The sequence below is a fragment of the Primulina huaijiensis genome, chromosome 1, assembly GCF_012295235.1.
Source record: "Primulina huaijiensis isolate GDHJ02 chromosome 1, ASM1229523v2, whole genome shotgun sequence".
Taxonomy (NCBI): domain Eukaryota; kingdom Viridiplantae; phylum Streptophyta; class Magnoliopsida; order Lamiales; family Gesneriaceae; genus Primulina; species Primulina huaijiensis.
The window spans coordinates 23,618,937-23,637,808 of NC_133306.1; the positions used below are offsets into that span (position 1 = coordinate 23,618,937).

Sequence of the window (18,872 nt, forward strand, 5' to 3'; positions counted from 1 at the left end):
TCAAATATATATATATATATTGGTAAATAATGGAGAACACTTAGAAATTCAAACGACGACGACAAATATCCAATATTCACGATTAGATTTCATTTTTAAATAATGGAGAACGCTTGCGGGCTATTTGCATTAGAAAAACCCGATAACAATCTCATATAGGGTGCCAATATCAAAGATCGAATTATTTCCGTACTTATTTAGTTTTCTTGTTTCATCTCCATATATTACCTGTGTGGAAGCTAAGAGATTTTTCTCAACAATAATAACATATTGCTTTGATGAATAGATAAATTCCTTGCAATCTTTTCGTGTGTTGTTGAGTGTTAAATAGTCAAGAGTATTTATAAAAATTTTGGTATGTCTATTAATGATAATAGTTAAGAGCGAACACATTAGAGTAACTAACTCCGGTATAGATGGTGCATTGTTTTCTTCTTGTATTCAGAGAATGAAGATTAATAATTATTTTGGATGTTACGAAAGTTCCTTCAAATAGTACATGTTACTTGATTTGCACTGATACGTATCAGATATGAGACAGATCTTTGTATATCTGGATTTATTCTGGATGACGATTTGCATGTGCATTCCTGTCTACAGAATCTCACATATTTACTTTCAAGTACATTAGGACTTCTAATCTTCTCGGGTAGGATAATCGAAGATCGTGCTCTAAATACATTATCTTAACTAGATGCGGATTAGTACGGTCATAAAGTATTTTCCACACCGCCGCTAGGTCCTGCAAAGTGGGCGGATATAACTGCTATTCTGGTGCCTCACCGGTCTTATCACTCGGGGAAGAGGTGACCCGGAGTTGGATGAGTTCGAAGGACACGACTCATTGAGTTTTCAAAGTTCGGTTTTGAAAAACTACCTTTTAATTTGTCGCTGTTTTGGTCAAATTGATAATATGATACATATTACAAGTCAAAAATTTTATAATATATTATGTGAGATTCTATTGATAATAGATGAGAATCTATCAAATGCACAGGAGTTGATTATTTTAAAAGTTATTATTAAATCTCTGACTTTGACCGAATTTCAAAAATCAGTAAATATAACTTTCCATACAAATGATATTATGCATGCATGCCACATATATAAATACACAAAATTATTTTAAATGTCTACGCATATCTTCCAAAGTAAATCATCTATGAAAATCTCTTATAATTATGTGAGATTCTACAGAATTAGATGAGAATCTACCAACTGTACAAAAGTTGATTATTTAAAAAGTTATTAAATCTCTGACTTTAACCAAATTTCAAAAAATCTCATCCTAATTTCGAGTAAATATAAATTTCAGTACAAATGATATTATGCGCCACATATATAAATACTGATCTTTTCTGCATAAGTGACCACAAATTTTCAGCAAAAATTGCAGAAACAACGGTATAGAAGATGAAACTTACTTCCGTTGTGGTCTCTGCAAATCCTTTTACTGGTTTTATTAGGATTTGGCAACACCAACTGCGCAGATGCCACAAGGAACATTAGAAAAGTCGACAAGTTTACATTTGGAATCCTCCCGAAAGGACCAATTCCTCCGGAAGGACCGTCAAAATTAGGCCACGACACGGCGCCGCCCATCCTGCAGCCGCCGCTGGACGATCCCCTTCCCTGATTCTCATCCCTATTAATCACTCTAGCTCCTTATGCCAATAATGGAATTAAATTCTAATTGGCTATGGCTTATGCATAACATCATTTATACTTTAATGTATTGATCGTTTCCCTGCAATCTTCCCGTGCATCGTTGAATGTTAATCGAGTTCCATTTTTCTAAATTCTTATAATTTTTATCGATACATACATTTACATATTATACAAATGCATGCATGCAAATTTAGTGGAACTTCCTATATTACCTCCCCAAATGCAAATCTTCTTATGCAATATAGTAATCACCCTCCAACGAAGTCTGTTACTCGTACCTTCTATATATTATAATCTATCAATCTACCCGTCTCGGACCCGCTTGTGGACCTGTTTCACCGAATTTAACCCAACCCAAACATGTCGGGTTTAATATGGAACCCAGCCCGTTGCCATTCATATTCATTGCTAATCAAAGACACAAAGCAAACCTCATGAATTAATAACGTCATATATCATTTTAATTGCACACTCGAAACATGTGAAATATAAAGACATGATGATTGATGTGAACTCGCTGAAATGGATGAGCCGGGTAAAGAGCTTCAACGGGTCAAGTCAATAATTTATAATGTTTGTGAATTTGAGTGAAGATAATGGCTTCAATAGCACCTGCAAACAAGGAAATGAACTCGTGAATGGACGCCGCAGGGGTGTCCGACGTAGCCACTCCGATGCTAAAGTCAGCAGGTTTGAAGATGAACACAAGCAATATTTAAGAAAAAATATGTATGCTTGGGAATCAAGATTTCAGAATCATGAAATGAGAAGTATACCTACTATTTATAGTAGAAAATGGGTAGTTACCTCGATTCCAGCGCCACCTACTAAGTATGGCAAGTCGACTGTCCATACTCTAGCTTCTGATGACTTCTAGGACACTCCAAACCCAAGTTGCTCTGACAGATTAGACTGCCTGTACCAATCATACTCGAGTGTGGTTCAATTCTCGAGGTGGCCCGGGTAGTCGGTTACCCGGGTGCTTGTATGAGAGCCCGGGCTATGATAACTGCCCGGGAAGAGGAGAAGTGTCCGGGAAGAAGTGAAGTTCCCGGGAAGCTGGCTTCTGATCTGGGCTTTCCAATTGATATCTCGGGTCAATGATGACCCAGGCCTTTACACGTGTATCAATGATGATGATGCAAGAAAAATTAAGTCAAATTTTTTTATTAAAAACCGAATCTACTGAGAAATTTAAACAATTTTTTTTAAAAAAAAGTAGATCGTATATATAAACTTAGTAGTTGGTTGACTAAAATATTCCACTAAAACCAAATTTAAAAAATCTTATTCTAATTTCCAATTAGATACAACTTTCCATAAAAATGATATTATGCCATATAAGTACTGATTTCTTCTGCATAAGTGATCACAAATTTTCAGTGAAGAAGTCAAGTAGATGAAGATTACTTAGGGTATGTTTTGTATGGGTGATAAGCAAATGATAGATTGATAAACTCATGTTTGTCTCATTTTTTATGGACTCAATTAATCAAGAAGCACATGATAAAAAAAACCTATTTGGTGAAAAGGCACCCCATTGTTTTGGGAGGATTGCCAATCTAATTTCTAAAATATAACATAAATTACTAATTTTACCCCGAAAGTATCTACAAGCGAGATTTAGAATTTTAAGAAGAGTGTTTTCTCTAGTACTTGGGCTTTAATTTATTTTGCATTTATTTTTTGTATATTTTGAAATTAAAATTCATGTTTTTTCGGGCACTTGGGCTTTAAAGTCTGGTTTTGAAATTGGGCTCAATATTAAAATTGAGATAAAATGCAAAATCATATTAATTTTTATTAAAAAAATAAATTGTCAAATAAATACTTAATCTATAATTTAAAATTTTATAAAATATTTATTTATTAACAGCTGAAAACACGGTTTTGAAAACACTGCTACAAATATCATTTTATATACCAAATTGTCATAAATACTAATTTAGGGTATTTTTGTCTCAACAACATAAAATGTAAAATTTATCATACTCATTAAAATCTTACCAAACAAAACATGTCTTATCACAACATATTATATATCCTTACTTTGATTTTTGTCATCAATCCAATTATTTATCCTTTCCTACACACCAAACATAGCCTTACGATGTGGTGTCTGCAATCTTTTTGCTGGTATTATCAGGGTTTGGAAACACCAACTGCGTAGATGCCGCTAGGAACTTCGTGAAAGCCGAGTTTTATTTTTAAGAGATAATTTTTAAAACGGGAAATTGGCCTTCAGTCCCCAGCCGTAGATTTTTTTTGTGTTCAGTCTCTGGGTACTTTTTTAGTACCACATTTCCACATGAAGTGTACCACATCTTCACATGAAGTGTACCACATTTTGTATGACATAGTACCACAATTTTGTGGGTAGGGAGTGAACCCAAAGAAATATTTTGATTGGGGATTTTTCACAAACTTCCCCTTAAATATATATCTTATTTTATTCTTTCATTATTATTTGTTTACGTACCTTATTTTATATGCATGTTTACCCACAAATTATTTATGAGTAATTTTAATGTGAGACGATATCACAAATCTATATCGACAGGATGACCCAATCTATATTTATAAAAAAAAAGTAATATTTTTTACATAAAAATTAATATTGTTTCATGGACCGGGTCGAGTGGAAAATTCGTCTTACAAAACGTGATTATTTATTTTGCTGAAAATTAATAATGACTAATGACGTGGCACACGCGTTAACTAGGAACACGTTATATTTAATATATGTTTATTTGGTTATGTATAACATATTTTTATTTTTCAAATAATTTAAATAATGATTAAATAACTAAAAATTGATTTACCAAATATTTAGAAATTTTTGAGAGAAATGTAAAAAAAGATTGATGAGATATGTTAAAATTACTAGTAAAAAAAATAAAATCTCTATTTATATAGAATGTTAGGATAGAATTGAAAAGTTCTTTTGTGTGAAATGCCATGCCAAATTAATTACTCTAATGAACTCAGCCTTAGTAATATAGTAAGTATACATGTGTAGATATAGAATATAACATTATTTCCACCACAAAATACTTCATACACCACCAAATTTACAGCAACAAAATGGATTGATTGAAGATATATATCAAAGTTTCCTATCAAGATTCGTTAATTGATAGTATATGTTTCAAATCTTCAAAAAAATTATTAATTTTTTTGAATATTTTTGCATTGAAGCCCCCCTTTAGATCATAGTCAACTTTATACATTAAAGAACATGATAGAAAATGAAATATGAAATTTTTATTATATTTTTTAATTTCTTAAGTTTGTTTTCCTGACTCCGTGTATAGAATAATACAAGAACTTTACTTAATATTTAAACAAACTAAAAAGATCTAAGTCACTTGATTATATCCACGACATTTCTAGCTTGCTACACAAATATATGTTAGTATAACTGGGAATTAACTATATTTATTTTACAAGTAAATAATCTTGTATTAGTAGGTCTCTTGTGAGACGATATCATGAATCTTTATCTGTAAGACGGGTCAATCCTACCGATATTCACAATAAAAAGTAATATTATTAACATAAAAAGTAATATTTTTCTATGGATGACCTAAATAAGAGATCCGTCTCATAAAATACGACCCGTGAGACCGTCTCACATAAATTTTTGTCATCTCGTATATGATTGAATTATTATCCCTAAACATATCGTGTAACAAAAATCTTGTACGGAGCAGAACAAAACATTTTTTATTGCTTATTTTATTGGCCAATAATTCATATTACTTGAAGGGACGATTCTCTTTAAATTGAAATTTTTTAAAATTCATCCAGAATTATTGAAAATATATATATATAATTAGTGGTCTACTTGACCACTGAACAATCTCGTATCTTTCTTTATATTTCTTGTGTAATACAATATAAATATTTCTCCTTTGCTCTTTCTTGGGACTACAAATTTCTAATTCGTTGGTGAATATGACCAAAAAGGTACAAAAATTTGTGTTGATATCAGTAATCTTCGCATAATTTAATATATGTATCGGAGGAAACAAAAATTCTGAGAAAATGAATTAATTAATTGTAATGCTTGAGAAATAAAATAAAGGTGACAGAATAAAAACTTAATTGATTAATAAACCAATTTTATATTCATAAAATACACTTATATCTCAACCTCAAATTTAGGTGTGGAAAAATTTATCTCGACCAATACACATATATCTCAACCTCAAATTAATCTCGACCAATAGTTGGCGGTTGGTTGACAAAATTCGAATGATATTCATTATTTTGTCTCTTCGTAAAAGATCAAATCACGTTCAACAACTAAATATCTCTACGTGTTGTGTAATTGAATTTAGGAAAAAATTTGTGAGAGACGGTCTCACATATCGTATTTTGTGAGACATAACTCTTATTTAAGTTATCAATGAAAAATATTACTTTTTATACCAATATTATTACTTTTTATTGTAAATATCGGTAGAGTTGACCCATCTCACAGATAAAAATTCGTGAGACCGTCTCATAAAAACTTACCAATTATTTTGCAGCTGTGCAAATACTGAATTGAATAATTTCATTTTAAGTATAATAAAATCTAAATAATATGTGGCCAATTTTGACCAGACCCTAATGTGGAAAAGACACACGTGCTTCACCAACCCACACCCACTTAACACATTAACGCTTACCCTCCCACGCTCCTCTTTCTATTAGGTCGAAATACTTAAAAAAAAGAAAATGGATTGAAGATGTGACAAAATTTCCTATCAAGATCCATTATATCAATTTTTTTTAGTAGATATTTAAAATATTCAAAAAAGATTCTTGAAATTGTGAACATTATCACAGTTGCAATCTTCATCCGTAAAAACAAACGACAGAAAATGAAAAAAAAAAAAAAAAAAAAAAAAAAAAAAAAAAAAAAANGTCAAATGACAATATTATATATGAAATTTATAACCTAAATCAAAAGTTGGGATTCAATTAATCTTCAAAGATTTACAATCTAGAATTTGGTCGAATATATGATGATATTTAGCCATCTAGCAGTAAAATCCACCTTAATACAACGTTGTACTAATTAATATATACTCGATCGACTCATTCCCCATCTTTTGTTTCTTTCTCAGAAGAATCCAATAGTATGTCGTGGAGTCTCCGAGTTGTCTCTGTTACTTCAGATGTGTTTTCCTCTCTTTTCTTGGTGTAGGCTTCAAAGAACTCTTTATTCTCTTTCTCTAGCTCCTTCCACACTACAATATTTTAAAACACGTTTTTTTTAATTACATTTGTTACTATTTTGTTCAAGCATATATGATATGATTTCCTTCAACAACACATATGGGGTCATTTTATGCCATTCATATCTTCTACTTTCATATATTGTTTTATTGTAAAAAATCAAGATAAATATAAATAAATTTGTAATATTGTATAATAATATAACAGATACGACGTAGTTGCTATAAGAAATTGATTTCTTACCGGCTCGCCGGGCGTATAATGTGCTCTCACCACATGGTGCCTTTTAAATAATATATATAAATTTGAAAAATAAAGTATTAACCTGTGGAAGTAATGACTGGCTGGATATTTGCATGTTTGGAGAGTGCTTCCATGCATTCTTCTTTGCTCATGTTGAAAGTTATGCACTTCTCTATCAAGTGTTGTACCTATATATATATATATCAAAGACCACATGAGAAATAAGTACCGATCCACCAAATTTAAATTTGGAAGAAAAGCAAATCTGAATATATATATTTGTTTTTCTTTGAACTTCATAATCCCATCAAATACAAAGAAAAAGAGTAGCTTACCGTGTGGATGTATTGAGCAGAAGAGTCTGATGCCATGATCGAGTTCTTGCACAAAATTTTAATCAAATCTTTTTCTTGATCGAGATCGAGAAGAAGGGTTGGTGACTGGTGAGAAAATTTAGAAATATCGGAAATGATGGGGTTACAGAAATTAAAATACCTCCAAAAACCTGCATTAATGGAACCCCAGATGTTGAAAACGTTGGAATATGAAAAAACAAAGAATGAACGATGATGTTGACATTATATATTGTTTCATACATAATAATAGACAGGAACGAAGCCATAATAGGGCAACCGCATTTGTTGAGAATAATATATTTTAATGAAAATATTAATAATAAGGGTGGGGACCAGAGCAGTAGTCCCACGTGGGAGCTGATAGCTGATTGGTTGGGAGGAGATTGGGTAGATTTTAGTACTAACCACCTCGGCGACTCTTCTTAAAATATACAGTCGACCACTTCACGTGATTAGTGGGCCCATGGAACCGTGAAGCCCAATCGGATCCTTTATTTCAGGCTTTTTTAAGAAAGGTCCAAATCAAGGGCAAGGTCGATTATATGCAAGTTATTATTGTAAAACGACCCAAAGGTTTGAACCCAGCGGGAGGTGGAATCGCCGTGACGACTTTGCTCTGCTAAATTAATTTGTAATAAATAATCTAATTTTTAGTATTTTTTTTTCTAAATAAATTTCTCTTTTATTTAGTCCAACTTGGGTGGGGGGTACTGTTGTTTAACTGCGAAGAAATGAACTGAAAAATTCTTCAGTGTCGTTTGAAAATTATCAGAAGAGATTAATATAATTATTTATACAGCAAGCCCAAGTAAACTTGTAACAAGCTTTTATCAAAGTGATGTAAGACATCTTAACATATCATTCTCACTTCCAAAAATAAACATTTATAGCGTGAATTTTACAAGTTGCTCAACTATGAGCAGCCCAACACATAAGGGCAGATCCGTGCTCTGATACCATGTTAATATTGATACTTGAACAATCTTCTTTCTTGAGCTAACTTTTTGGGTTGAGTTAGATCTAAATCCGAATAACAATTACTTAGATTTAGAACCCAAGCATCTCTCTTTTATGAGAGAAGTTTATGTCAAGTATTTGGATTTGTTTAGCATCAGTTGTCTGATCATTTCTTGAGGTACACACCTCACATGCTCGATATAATACATTTGTAGTTAAATAATATAACTGCGATTCGAATCCGTCAAGCCGTACGGTTAATCAAAGCACGAGGTTACCATATATCATATTTAAAATGGGTTTTTCCTAGTAGATTTTAAAAACCTACAATTAAATTCTTTTACATGTTAATTATTATATAAATATATATCATTATTATGAAAAAATAAATATTTTAGCCCTTTTTAAGTTCGGCGGGGATCGGGAAAACTTGATCAGTCGAGGTAAATGTTACATGGGCTTTAGCTGCTTAAGAGGCCCAATAGTTGCGGGTTGGTTTGGACCGAGCCTTATGTCGCTCCAGTTTCTTCTTGAACTATAATAAAAATTATTTTAAATTTTTTTATCAATTAAATTTATTTCCCCATTTATATGATTAAATTAAATTAAAAAAACATGTTACGAAAGTTATGAATCATGCAACTTGTTTTTGAGTAGGTCTCGTATCCACCCTCTGTGCAATGGTCAGATCGATCTAATTCAGTCGACTTGGTTAATAAATACAATGAAAAATAATATTTTTAAAATAAAATAAAAAAATTAATTTCAATTAACTTATATTTCATAATATTTATTATTTTTTACATGACAAACAAAAAAAATTATATCTTTTGCAGTGTTAAATAATACTTGAACGTAAAAAGTAATAATTTTCATGGGTATTATGAGATTAGATTGAAAATCCGCCCAACAAAGTTGACCAATGAGACTTTCTCACATAGATTTTTTTTTAAAAAAATATTTAAACTGAATAATTTATGTATTGAACACATTAGATTTTATAATAATATGAGTAATACAAAAGTGATTAATGAATAATTAATTACAGTTAAAATTTGTAATAAATATTTTAAGCAAATTTTAAAACTATTATATATTAATAATATGAAACTGGAGAATTGTGGTTTTTAAAATGCGCATAAATTATTTATTTATAAATAAAGATTAAAACAATAAATGTTAAGAAGGTCACGTGGACAGCTCGTGCGCCACAGTGGTATAAATCACTCGATTCAACTCCGCCTCCAAAAACCCTAAACCCGCTGTTCTCTAGATCAGGTACGCTCTTCTCGCTTACGCATTTCTTTCGAATTCGAATTAATTTTTCTGCTTCACGCCTGTGATTTTACACTGATTTTCGAATTCTAGGTTTATCGATCGATTGATTTTGCAGGTAAGGTGTCGCTAAATGGCTCCCGCTAAAGGTTCGTGTTTATCCAGATTTAATGAATTGCTGTTTCTGAAATAGTATAAATTGTGCATTGTAAGATTCAATTTTTGCGTCCGCTATGTTTACCGGAACGTTGCAATAGCTTTCCGCGTTTACCAGGATCACTGTAATGTTTTCGTTTGAGATTCGTGTAAATTGATTGGTGTTTAACGATTTGTATTTATTGTCGAAGTGGCAATGATTACTGAGAATATTAACATTTGGTTGAGGAAACCCCCCATGAAGTTTACTTTTTAGGAACTATAAGAACTGGGTCTTTAAATTTTGCATTTACCTTTGAGGCCCTCAACCTTGATTGGGCACTGAGACCAATATTTGCTTCCTGTTATTGTGCATGTTTATTAATGAAAAAAATAATATGCTGCATCAGTTTGATGTCAGTGGCTGTAGGTAGCATTTATGGGTTGGTTTTCTTATTTAAGATCAATTTTTATGTATTAATTTGGATGTTATGTCTCTCATTTTTTAATCCTTGCCTTGAGGAATGTGATTTTAATTTAATGGAATGTTGAGGATGGCTGTTTTTTTGTTGATAGTTTTACCTTTGCATTTATGTGCAGCTGATGCTGCGAAAAAGCCAGACCCAAAGGCTCAAGCCTTGAAAACTTCAAAAGCTGTGAAATCAGGTTCAACAACCTTTAAGAAGAAGTCCAAAAAGATACGCACAAAAGTTACATTTCATCGACCAAGGACATTGAAGCAGGACAGAAATCCCAAATATCCACGTATTAGTGCCCCTCCCCGCAACAAGCTTGACCATTACCAGATTCTGAAATATCCACTCACCACTGAGTCTGCAATGAAGAAAATCGAAGATAACAACACTCTTGTATTCATTGTTGACATTCGTGCTGACAAGAAAAAGATCAAGGATGCAGTCAAGAAAATGTACGACATTCAGACCAAGAAAGTCAACACTCTTATCAGGTATTCACTGATTTGATTGATTTTTCTGCTAGCTTCATCTTATGCAGTTTTTCTTGTAACCGTAATTGAAGAATCAGTGTTCTCTTACTTGTTTCATCATATTGTATTACACCCATGGTTTGAATGTATCTGAAGTTTTCCTGCCTTTGACATAAATTAGTCATTGGTTTTTTAAGAATTGCTGGCAAATCCTTGCTAAGAAAGAACCTTTCAAAAATAAGCTGACAGACATAAATATACCAAAACCGATGGACATTTTGTTCTTATTTCTAAATTTACCCAATTATGAAATCACTCTGTACGATTTCTGAAGATATGGAATTTGGTTTGAGAATACTCTTTTGAATGCTTCAACGGAATTATGGTTTATGATTGCTATGTTGATCATCAATTTTATTTTGTGGATGGACAATCCTTGGATGCTAAAAATTAATTGGGTCCTGCTTTTCGCTATATAATCATTTGAATGCTTTTAATGGAATCATGGTTCATACCTTAATCACTTATCTTGTGATGGATGGATAGTCCTTGGATGATAAAAATATCGAGGGTCCTTTTGTTTCATGATCTAACAGTGATAAACCAATCAGGGCGTGGCAGAGAAGTATTGTTTGTGAGTTATTGGATGCAGAGCGCGGCACCTTCTAAATGTTTTCATCCGTGTTAATAGTTTCCAAAATCTAAACTATCTGACTCGTCTTGCTCCAATTTGTATCATATTTTGGTTTTTGTTACAATTATGACTCACCTGATTATATGTTGCCTCCTACTTATCGCTTGGCTTTTGTAAACGAGTTAACACATGCCTTCTTGTACATCTAATGATTGTTTTTTCTTTTGTTTCAGGCCGGACGGAACCAAGAAGGCATATGTTAGATTGACTCCGGACTACGATGCTTTGGACGTCGCCAACAAAATTGGGATTATCTAAACAATCTCCGAATCCCCCCAAGTTTTGTGTTTTTGTTTGTTCAATGGTCACTTTGAATTATGTGAATTTTAATGCAGAACCATCTATTGTTTTCATTTAGACGTTGGAGAATCAGATATGGTAACTCGCGTTGGCCTTCTATTAGTTTTAATAATTATTTATCATGTTTTAGGATCCTTCTTTGCTGATGATCAAGTGTTAATTATTAATTAATTAATTAAGACTATATAAATATACAGGAATTTTATTTATTTAGCGAAAGAATCATGAACTCTGTTATCGTAACGATGTATTGTACAGACGGTAAACAATTTTGAGTAGACGAGGCTTAATACATGTTTCAAACATACGCTATCTTAAGGTGAAAGAAAAAACTCAAGTCTTGATAGAATTTTATGTAAGATAAACCAATATTTGTAGTATAAAGATGAAACCATTTTGAAATACTAATAAAATGAACAAAATTTGTAAAAAATTAAATGATTAATCAAATAAATTTTTAAAGTTTATATTATTCAATTGGTTTAACCAAAACCAAAAAATCGAAATGATTAAACAAATATAAGCTTTTAAATTTGCCATTTGACTCATAAGCCTTTTCTCGCTCTCCAACAACTCGCCGACGCGAATGGCTATCGCCGCCGCCTCAACGCTGCCGTTTGCCGCCGCCAACCGCAGCCCGCTCTCGTACTCCTCTCACCTTTCTTTCAACTTCTTGCGGTTGTCGTCGTCGATTCAGAAACCTAACATTCTGAATTCAAACACCATTTCCTCTGCCCCAAACAAACATAATTTCCGCGTTATCTCTGCTATGAGCGTTGAGATCCCCGAGAAGAACTCTCCTACGTCGTTTCTTGATCATAAAGAAAGCGGAATCCTTCATTTCGTCAAGTATCATGGACTCGGCAATGATTTCATATTGGTAAGTTATACATCTGTGCGAAATGCGGACTATTTTTTTAATCCTATTGATTTTGATGTGAATATCTGTAATAAGTTGAATAGAAAGGTTGAAGCTTTTTACTGGTATAGTTTTGGAAATAAAATTTATGATGTTAATTTGTTGCTGAGGTGCTCAATACTTCTTAGGATCAATGATCAAAATTTTGGGCAATGCTAGGTCATCCCGTATTGGTCTTCCTCTTACATGTTGACTATCTGTTGACTTGATAGAGTACCTGGTGATATATAATCTATCTTTCTTTGATTTTCATTGAATGTTTGACATACTTGATGGAAATTTTACGCTTACTTTATAATATTAATTTTCTGAAATATCCATATAGAGATGGTAGTGAATGTACCAGGAAATTTTTTATCTTTATTTCAAAGTTATCTCTATCTCAAAGCCAAATTCGTAAATGCATAAAGATAGGCTCAAAACTCATCAATATTTTGATGAGAGGCAAGGTCATATCTGTGCGGCAGTGGTTGTCTTTCTGTAATTTCTTTGTTTAAGGCTTCACTTTCACGGGATCATTAAATTGAGCTGGCATTTTCATATATCTGATTCTATCGTTCTTTCTTCATTTACACTGGGTGTGGTGACAATGAATCCCTATTGACTATCTTCGAATACAGGATGACAATTGGACTTGACCAAAGATGAATGTGTAAAAGAATTTCTGCAGTGATTGAGTTAAAAAATGATCTGAGAGCTTTATTCTTTCAGTTCATTTTGTGTTATTAAATTGAAAAATATTTTAAAGATCTAAGCCATCAAGAGGAAATTCCGTAGTTTATTTTTATATTTTTTTAGCTTCACATAAAGCCAATAATGCATGCAGTACTTGCGAGTTATTATATGCTTTATTGTTAGTTTTAATTTATTATTTTGTACATGTGCACTTTACGCACGTTTGATAATCGATGTAGTTCTAGGACTTGTTGGTTACGCTTCTAATTGTCATTGTCCGTGAGTACCAATTCAATAGGTAGATAATCGGGATACAGTAGAGCCCAAAATTACTCCTGAGCAAGCAGCGAAATTGTGTGACAGAAACTTTGGCGTCGGAGCTGACGGGGTGATATTTGTAATGCCCGGTATTAATGGAACTGATTATACCATGAGGATCTTTAATTCTGACGGTAGTGAACCAGAGGTAATCATTTTTTATTTAAATTAACTTGTCTATTGCCGCTTCCTTTTTATTGTATGCAGAATGATGATGGTATTATTTTTTCTCTAAGCATTGGATCAAATGGCATAAAAAAAAGAAGAAGTGTTTTTACTTAACATTTGCTTTAGAAACAATATTTTAGTGTTTCCAAACTAAGTGCATCTGAAGTTATTTAATGGTAAAGGAATATGAGATATTCTATGAATTACCACTTTCAAAAGTCTCCCAACTAAGAACGGAAGGCTTATGGAGGACTTTTTTGTTAGCTTAACATTCGAAGACGGAGGACTATCAAACAAGAGTCCATTAGTATCACTTTCCCTGTTAGTTCCTTTTCTTGAAGCAATTGTAATAGATATTTGATCCCATTGGTTCATTAAGGGAAATTATGCGTGTAGAAATTCATTCTGTTTTATCTTTTCCTATAACTTGGCATCTTCATCTTTGTTAAAGAAAATGCTTATAAGGCAACCTTTTGTTTTGTTGTCAGATGTGTGGTAATGGAGTTCGATGTTTTGCCAGATATATAGCAGAGCTTGAAAATCTACATGGGAAGCAGAGGTTTGAAAAACCCTTTATTTTTTTGGTTAAAAAAAAATTACATTTTCCTATAAACTTCCTTTCCTTCTAATTTATTACCTTAAATTATGCTGGTTTCTTATGGTATCTATGAATTTTAAGTTGACCTTGATCATTATGTTACTATTTTTGTGGATAAATGAATTCCATGCAGTATATTGAAATTTTCGGAAAGTTTAATTTAAGCCGTAGACTCCCTTTGTTATTTTTATTTAGCCATCTCTCTCTATATATCTGTGTGTGTACCCTTATGTAAATGAATTTATTGTTTGGTCTTGTAGCTTCACTGTGCATACTGGTGCTGGCTTAATCGTTCCCGAAATTCAAGAAGATGGAAAGGTACTTTTTGAATTTTATACCTCACATTCTGCTATTTGAGTTTTGGTGGGTTGTAAATAGTATAGAAAATAAGTGAACATTTTACTTGCAAAACCTTACGTTTTTATTCTATGAATAGATTTTTTGGCATCATTACTTTAACTAATTTAGTCAGCATTTATTAAAAAAAATCAGGTCACAGTTGATATGGGTGAGCCGATTCTGAAGGGATCACAAGTTCCTACCAAATTACCTCCAAATAAAAATCAGTCTGTTGTTAAAGCAAAATTAGATGTAGATGGGGTAAGCTGGAATGTTACTTGTGTTAGCATGGGAAATCCTCATTGTGTCACTTTCGGTACAGAAGCGATCAAGGTATTTATTTATTACCTTCACTTGTAACCTGCTCATATGCTCAGTGATGCATAGCTGTTCCGTTTCTTGCTTCCTCTTCCCGATTACTTTTAATGGCACAGGATTTACAAGTCGATGAACTCAATTTAGCACAAGTCGGCCCCAAATTTGAACATAACGAAATGTTCCCTGCCCGAACAAACACAGGTACGGTGAATTGAGTCTGCCACTACTAGCAGAGATTTGTTTCATGTTGTATTTCTATTAGCCCGTATACTTGCTTAATTTTTAGCATACTAGATCAAATGAATACCTGTTACGGTTGTACTTGGCGGGCTATATTTGGAGAAAATAAAACGAGCTGGTCTCATATGTCCTTGTTGTCCATGATTTTAAAACTGTTACATTTATGTGTCGCTACATTGTAATACTTTGCCCTGTCGTATTACAGAATTTGTTCAAGTCTTCTCACCAAGTCACCTTAAAATGCGAGTTTGGGAACGTGGAGCAGGTTCATATGTTCTTTGTACCTTTATATTCAGACTTTCATTTTAACTGCTTATGCATATGCAGGCACAATTTCTATCTTTTCAATTACAAATTTAGAATCATCGACTTTCCATATCAGTCTTCCCACATGCTTAGTCCCCTTTTATCCTTCGACATTTTGAAGTAGTAGTTCTTTGTTTTTTTGCAGGTGCAACTCTGGCCTGTGGGACCGGAGCTTGTGCTGTAGTTGTTGCTGCAGTTCTCGAGGGTCGTGCTGGGAGAGTAAGTTCGAAACTGCAATTTTCCACGTTCTAAAGTTTATTAATTTGGATTATCCTGAATTAATTTTCGGCATGCAAACTTACACAACACAGATTTAGTCTCAGTTCCTTTAAGAATGAACACTCGGGGTGGTGGCGACGACGTTTAGTGTTGTTGCCACTTGCAACATGTTTATTTCTCATGCTTGTCATTTTTGTTTTCAACTAAACAGAGTTGTCGAGTTGATTTGCCTGGAGGACCATTGGATATTGAGTGGAGAGAAGATGACAACCACGTCTACATGACCGGGCCAGCCGAAGTAGTCTTTTATGGATCAGCTCCCTTATAAGTGGCAATCCTTCATGTTAAACTGTAGGCTTTTGTCATATGGCCGGACTCTTTAGATGATGAAGCAAGTATGTCTGGTTCTTCTTTCGGGTTACCCAATGGCACGCTAAATTAATTGCTGATGATGTGCGACGCATGGGGTTGTGGTTATGTTCCATTTTGTTGATTCGACAATAAAGAGAACAAAGGTTATGGTTTTAGTTGAAAAAGTATTGCTTTTAGTTTGTATTATGTGCTCTTAATATTATAACTAATATTTCTGTAGAAGTTCAAGTCAAGACTCAAGAGGCTTGATCCGTTCAACTAATGTATGATAAGTTTACCGTTGAATCTAACAGCCTTCATCCAGTTCATTTTGCAATTACATTTTTTCTTTTACTTAATCAGTTACCGAATTGCCAAAGTTCAAAATTTTCTTGCCCCACATCATTTTGATTCTACACTGGGCATACATCTGGGGCCTGTCAAACATACTCGCCCCTTGGATTCTCCCTTGGTAGTAAGTACTATTGACGTACGGATTACCAAAAAACGAAGGGGAATAATTATCGAACACAATATTTTGTTAACTCTTGGCTTGATTAGTCAAGCTTATGAGAAATACCTTGGAGACGAACAACCATTGAGTCGAATCGACACCGTCTCGCCCTCTAATGGAGAGGCTAGATATATTCAATTATCGCTGAGAGTGAAGATTTTTTCGCCTGTGATTGCACTCGCGAGCCGAGCTCATGAATAGGCATTCAAGCTCGAATTTTGTCCAATAATCCGTACAAAAAAGGCACATTATTTTTCTCATTCCATTACACATTATAAGCAGAAATCTCAGCTTTGCAACCAGATCAGCATATGCATCAATATTCTATGTCACATGAAACGATCTAAAATGAGTAAAATCTATATTTATTCAATGAGATTTCTCTTCTGCATCACCATACTTGGTTTTCTTGATCCTTTTCATCTCAAACAATCCTTTAACAAATGCATCCACTATCTTTTTCTGTGATTCCAGTATCATTTCATTCCTCTTCATCTCCATTTCCCTTCTAATCCCCTCCATTTCCCTTGCCAGCTCCATCTTTGCCCGTTCCATTTTCATGTACTCTTCCCCTAAGAAACTAATAGATTCCGCCATCTTCTCCACCGCATCTCTTCTCAGCTTTAAACCGTCCGTGGCCGCGGCTCTGTAACTTGGAGCAACAAAGCTATTGCCCCAATATTCTCCGGTCGGAATTTTCTCAACTCTTTTGCCTCTTAATCCTGGTGGAAGCATTTCTTGATGAAACCCGTTGCCGAAATCTACGTTTTTGGGGAAATTTTTTGGGATTCCATTCATTAGCTTTCTTGATCGGGAATTTACTGGATTTTCATCCGGAGGCATGTCCTCTTCTTCCTGGTATGAAGGATAATAATTTGAAAGCTTGGTGTCTGGATTGAATTTATTCTGTTTGACACCACTGTAAAATCCAAAATCGGGACTCGAATCGTTGGTATTCTTGTATTGAAGCTTCGACTTCAAGGAATTATGATCGGGATAAGGATTAGGGTCAATCCCATCACCCGAATTCCCCGATTTCTGAGACTCAGCCGGAGGGGTGGTTCCGTTCTCCATAGCCTCCATGTAATCGAAGAAAAACCAAGAAGAAAAGAAGCGTCCGGCCCGGTAAGGGTAGGTGACAGAGCGTTGTTTCTCTGCACGGTAGCGCTGGCGGAGCTTCTCCATCTTGTGGCGGCACTGCGCGGAGGTCTTTGCCGGGGAGGCATCCGGGCAGCGGTTGGCCACGGTTTCCGCCACTGCATCCCAGTCCGCCGTGCGGAGGTACCCTCGGCGGAGGGCGTACCATCTCTCGCGGTAGGCATCGATGAGAACCAAGGTTTCGTCTTGGGTCCAGCATGGAGGTGGGAATCTCCGGGGAGCCTTCGCGGCCGTGTCAGCTACCGTGACCGTTACTTCGGCAGCTTCGGCGGCGGTCAAGGCGGATGGCATGGTGCAAGGATATTATAGATCAAGACTGATAGTTGGATACGATCCAATGCGGAGGCGCAAGTTAGCAAGAGGAGGAACGCTGCGATCCACGGAGAAAATATGTGGGACAAGATCAGGCCGGGATGGCGCACAGGATAAGAATAAATGAATATGGATAAAAGAGGAGTGGATGTGTGTGGGGGATGGGTGTAATAGCCACGCGGAGCACAATAGCAGCTAGGTGGGGTGGGTGGTGGTGGTGGGAGTTGGAATGACAAAGCCTGCTACCACCACCACCACCACCACCGTGCCCCCTTTTTCCACATCTTACCTCACGCTCGTCTTATGTTATTCATTAGTTTTTTTCCTATCAAATTTATCCCATAATTATTGTTTTAATTTTAAATCTTTTAAGTTTTAATACCGCAAAATATTTGGATCATTACATAATTTATGATAATATACATATCTGGTTTAATTTAATTTAATTTAATTATAGAAAATTGTAGCAGAAATAAAACAGAGCATTCATTATTTAGAGCAGAAGATTTCAAAAAAATCGGAAGCATTTGGTTGTGTGTTCTTAAAAGACTCGATTTGAAAATACTTTTGTGATTTAATTTTTGAAATATGTTTCCTGAAAATTGTAAAAAGAAAAGAACCCATGTTTTTGAAT

The 18,872-nt window shown here is 34.1% G+C and overlaps 4 protein-coding genes across 5 annotated transcripts; 2 read left to right on the forward strand and 2 right to left on the reverse strand.

Annotated features, from left to right (window-relative positions):
• Positions 1–6,617: 6,617 nt before the first annotated feature.
• Positions 6,618–7,800, reverse strand: LOC140964772 (uncharacterized). The gene is made up of 3 exons (XM_073424741.1): positions 7,476–7,800; positions 7,223–7,328; positions 6,618–6,908 (listed from the first exon to the last, which is right to left on the reverse strand). Exons 1-3 carry the CDS (start codon positions 7,509–7,511, stop codon positions 6,757–6,759), a joined length of 294 nt encoding a protein of 97 aa, XP_073280842.1. The 5' UTR covers positions 7,512–7,800; the 3' UTR covers positions 6,618–6,756.
• Positions 7,801–9,660: 1,860 nt separating this feature from the next.
• Positions 9,661–11,933, forward strand: LOC140986333 (large ribosomal subunit protein uL23-like). Of its 2 annotated transcripts, none has more exons than XM_073454541.1 (4): positions 9,661–9,731; positions 9,847–9,877; positions 10,464–10,830; positions 11,677–11,933. In XM_073454541.1, exons 2-4 carry the CDS (start codon positions 9,862–9,864, stop codon positions 11,759–11,761), a joined length of 468 nt encoding a protein of 155 aa, XP_073310642.1. In that variant the 5' UTR covers positions 9,661–9,731; positions 9,847–9,861; the 3' UTR covers positions 11,762–11,933. The 2 variants fall into 2 exon arrangements, with proteins under 2 accessions (XP_073310642.1, XP_073310633.1); XM_073454532.1 differs by having other exon boundaries at positions 9,707–9,731; positions 9,822–9,877.
• A 382-nt stretch (positions 11,934–12,315) lies between these two features.
• LOC140986353 (diaminopimelate epimerase, chloroplastic-like) lies at positions 12,316–16,560 on the forward strand. Its single transcript, XM_073454566.1, has 9 exons — positions 12,316–12,683; positions 13,696–13,863; positions 14,372–14,442; positions 14,742–14,799; positions 14,974–15,153; positions 15,255–15,339; positions 15,584–15,643; positions 15,830–15,903; positions 16,115–16,560. Exons 1-9 carry the CDS (start codon positions 12,390–12,392, stop codon positions 16,229–16,231), a joined length of 1,107 nt encoding a protein of 368 aa, XP_073310667.1. The 5' UTR covers positions 12,316–12,389; the 3' UTR covers positions 16,232–16,560.
• Positions 16,561–16,972: 412 nt separating this feature from the next.
• LOC140986364 (uncharacterized) lies at positions 16,973–18,543 on the reverse strand. Its single transcript, XM_073454578.1, has one exon. The coding sequence runs from the start codon at positions 18,215–18,217 to the stop codon at positions 17,138–17,140; it is 1,080 nt and encodes a 359-aa protein (XP_073310679.1). The 5' UTR covers positions 18,218–18,543; the 3' UTR covers positions 16,973–17,137.
• Between the last annotated feature and the right edge of the window lie 329 nt (positions 18,544–18,872).

Coding starts and splice junctions, on each gene's coding strand:
- LOC140986353 (XM_073454566.1), top strand. CDS start 12,390: ATGGCTATCGCCGCCGCCTCAACGCTGCCGTTTGCCGCCGCCAACCGC. Junction 15,644..15,829: donor AGTTTGGGAACGTGGAGCAG/GTTCATATGTTC, acceptor GTTTTTTTGCAG/GTGCAACTCTGGCCTGTGGG. Junction 15,904..16,114: donor TCGAGGGTCGTGCTGGGAGA/GTAAGTTCGAAA, acceptor TCAACTAAACAG/AGTTGTCGAGTTGATTTGCC.
- LOC140986333 (XM_073454541.1), top strand. Junction 10,831..11,676: donor AAAGTCAACACTCTTATCAG/GTATTCACTGAT, acceptor CTTTTGTTTCAG/GCCGGACGGAACCAAGAAGG.
- LOC140964772 (XM_073424741.1), bottom strand. CDS start 7,511: ATGGCATCAGACTCTTCTGCTCAATACATCCACACG. Junction 7,329..7,475: donor CTGCTCAATACATCCACACG/GTAAGCTACTCT, acceptor ATATATATATAG/GTACAACACTTGATAGAGAA. Junction 6,909..7,222: donor GCCAGTCATTACTTCCACAG/GTTAATACTTTA, acceptor AAAATATTGTAG/TGTGGAAGGAGCTAGAGAAA.
- LOC140986364 (XM_073454578.1), bottom strand. CDS start 18,217: ATGCCATCCGCCTTGACCGCCGCCGAAGCTGCCGAAGTAACGGTCACG.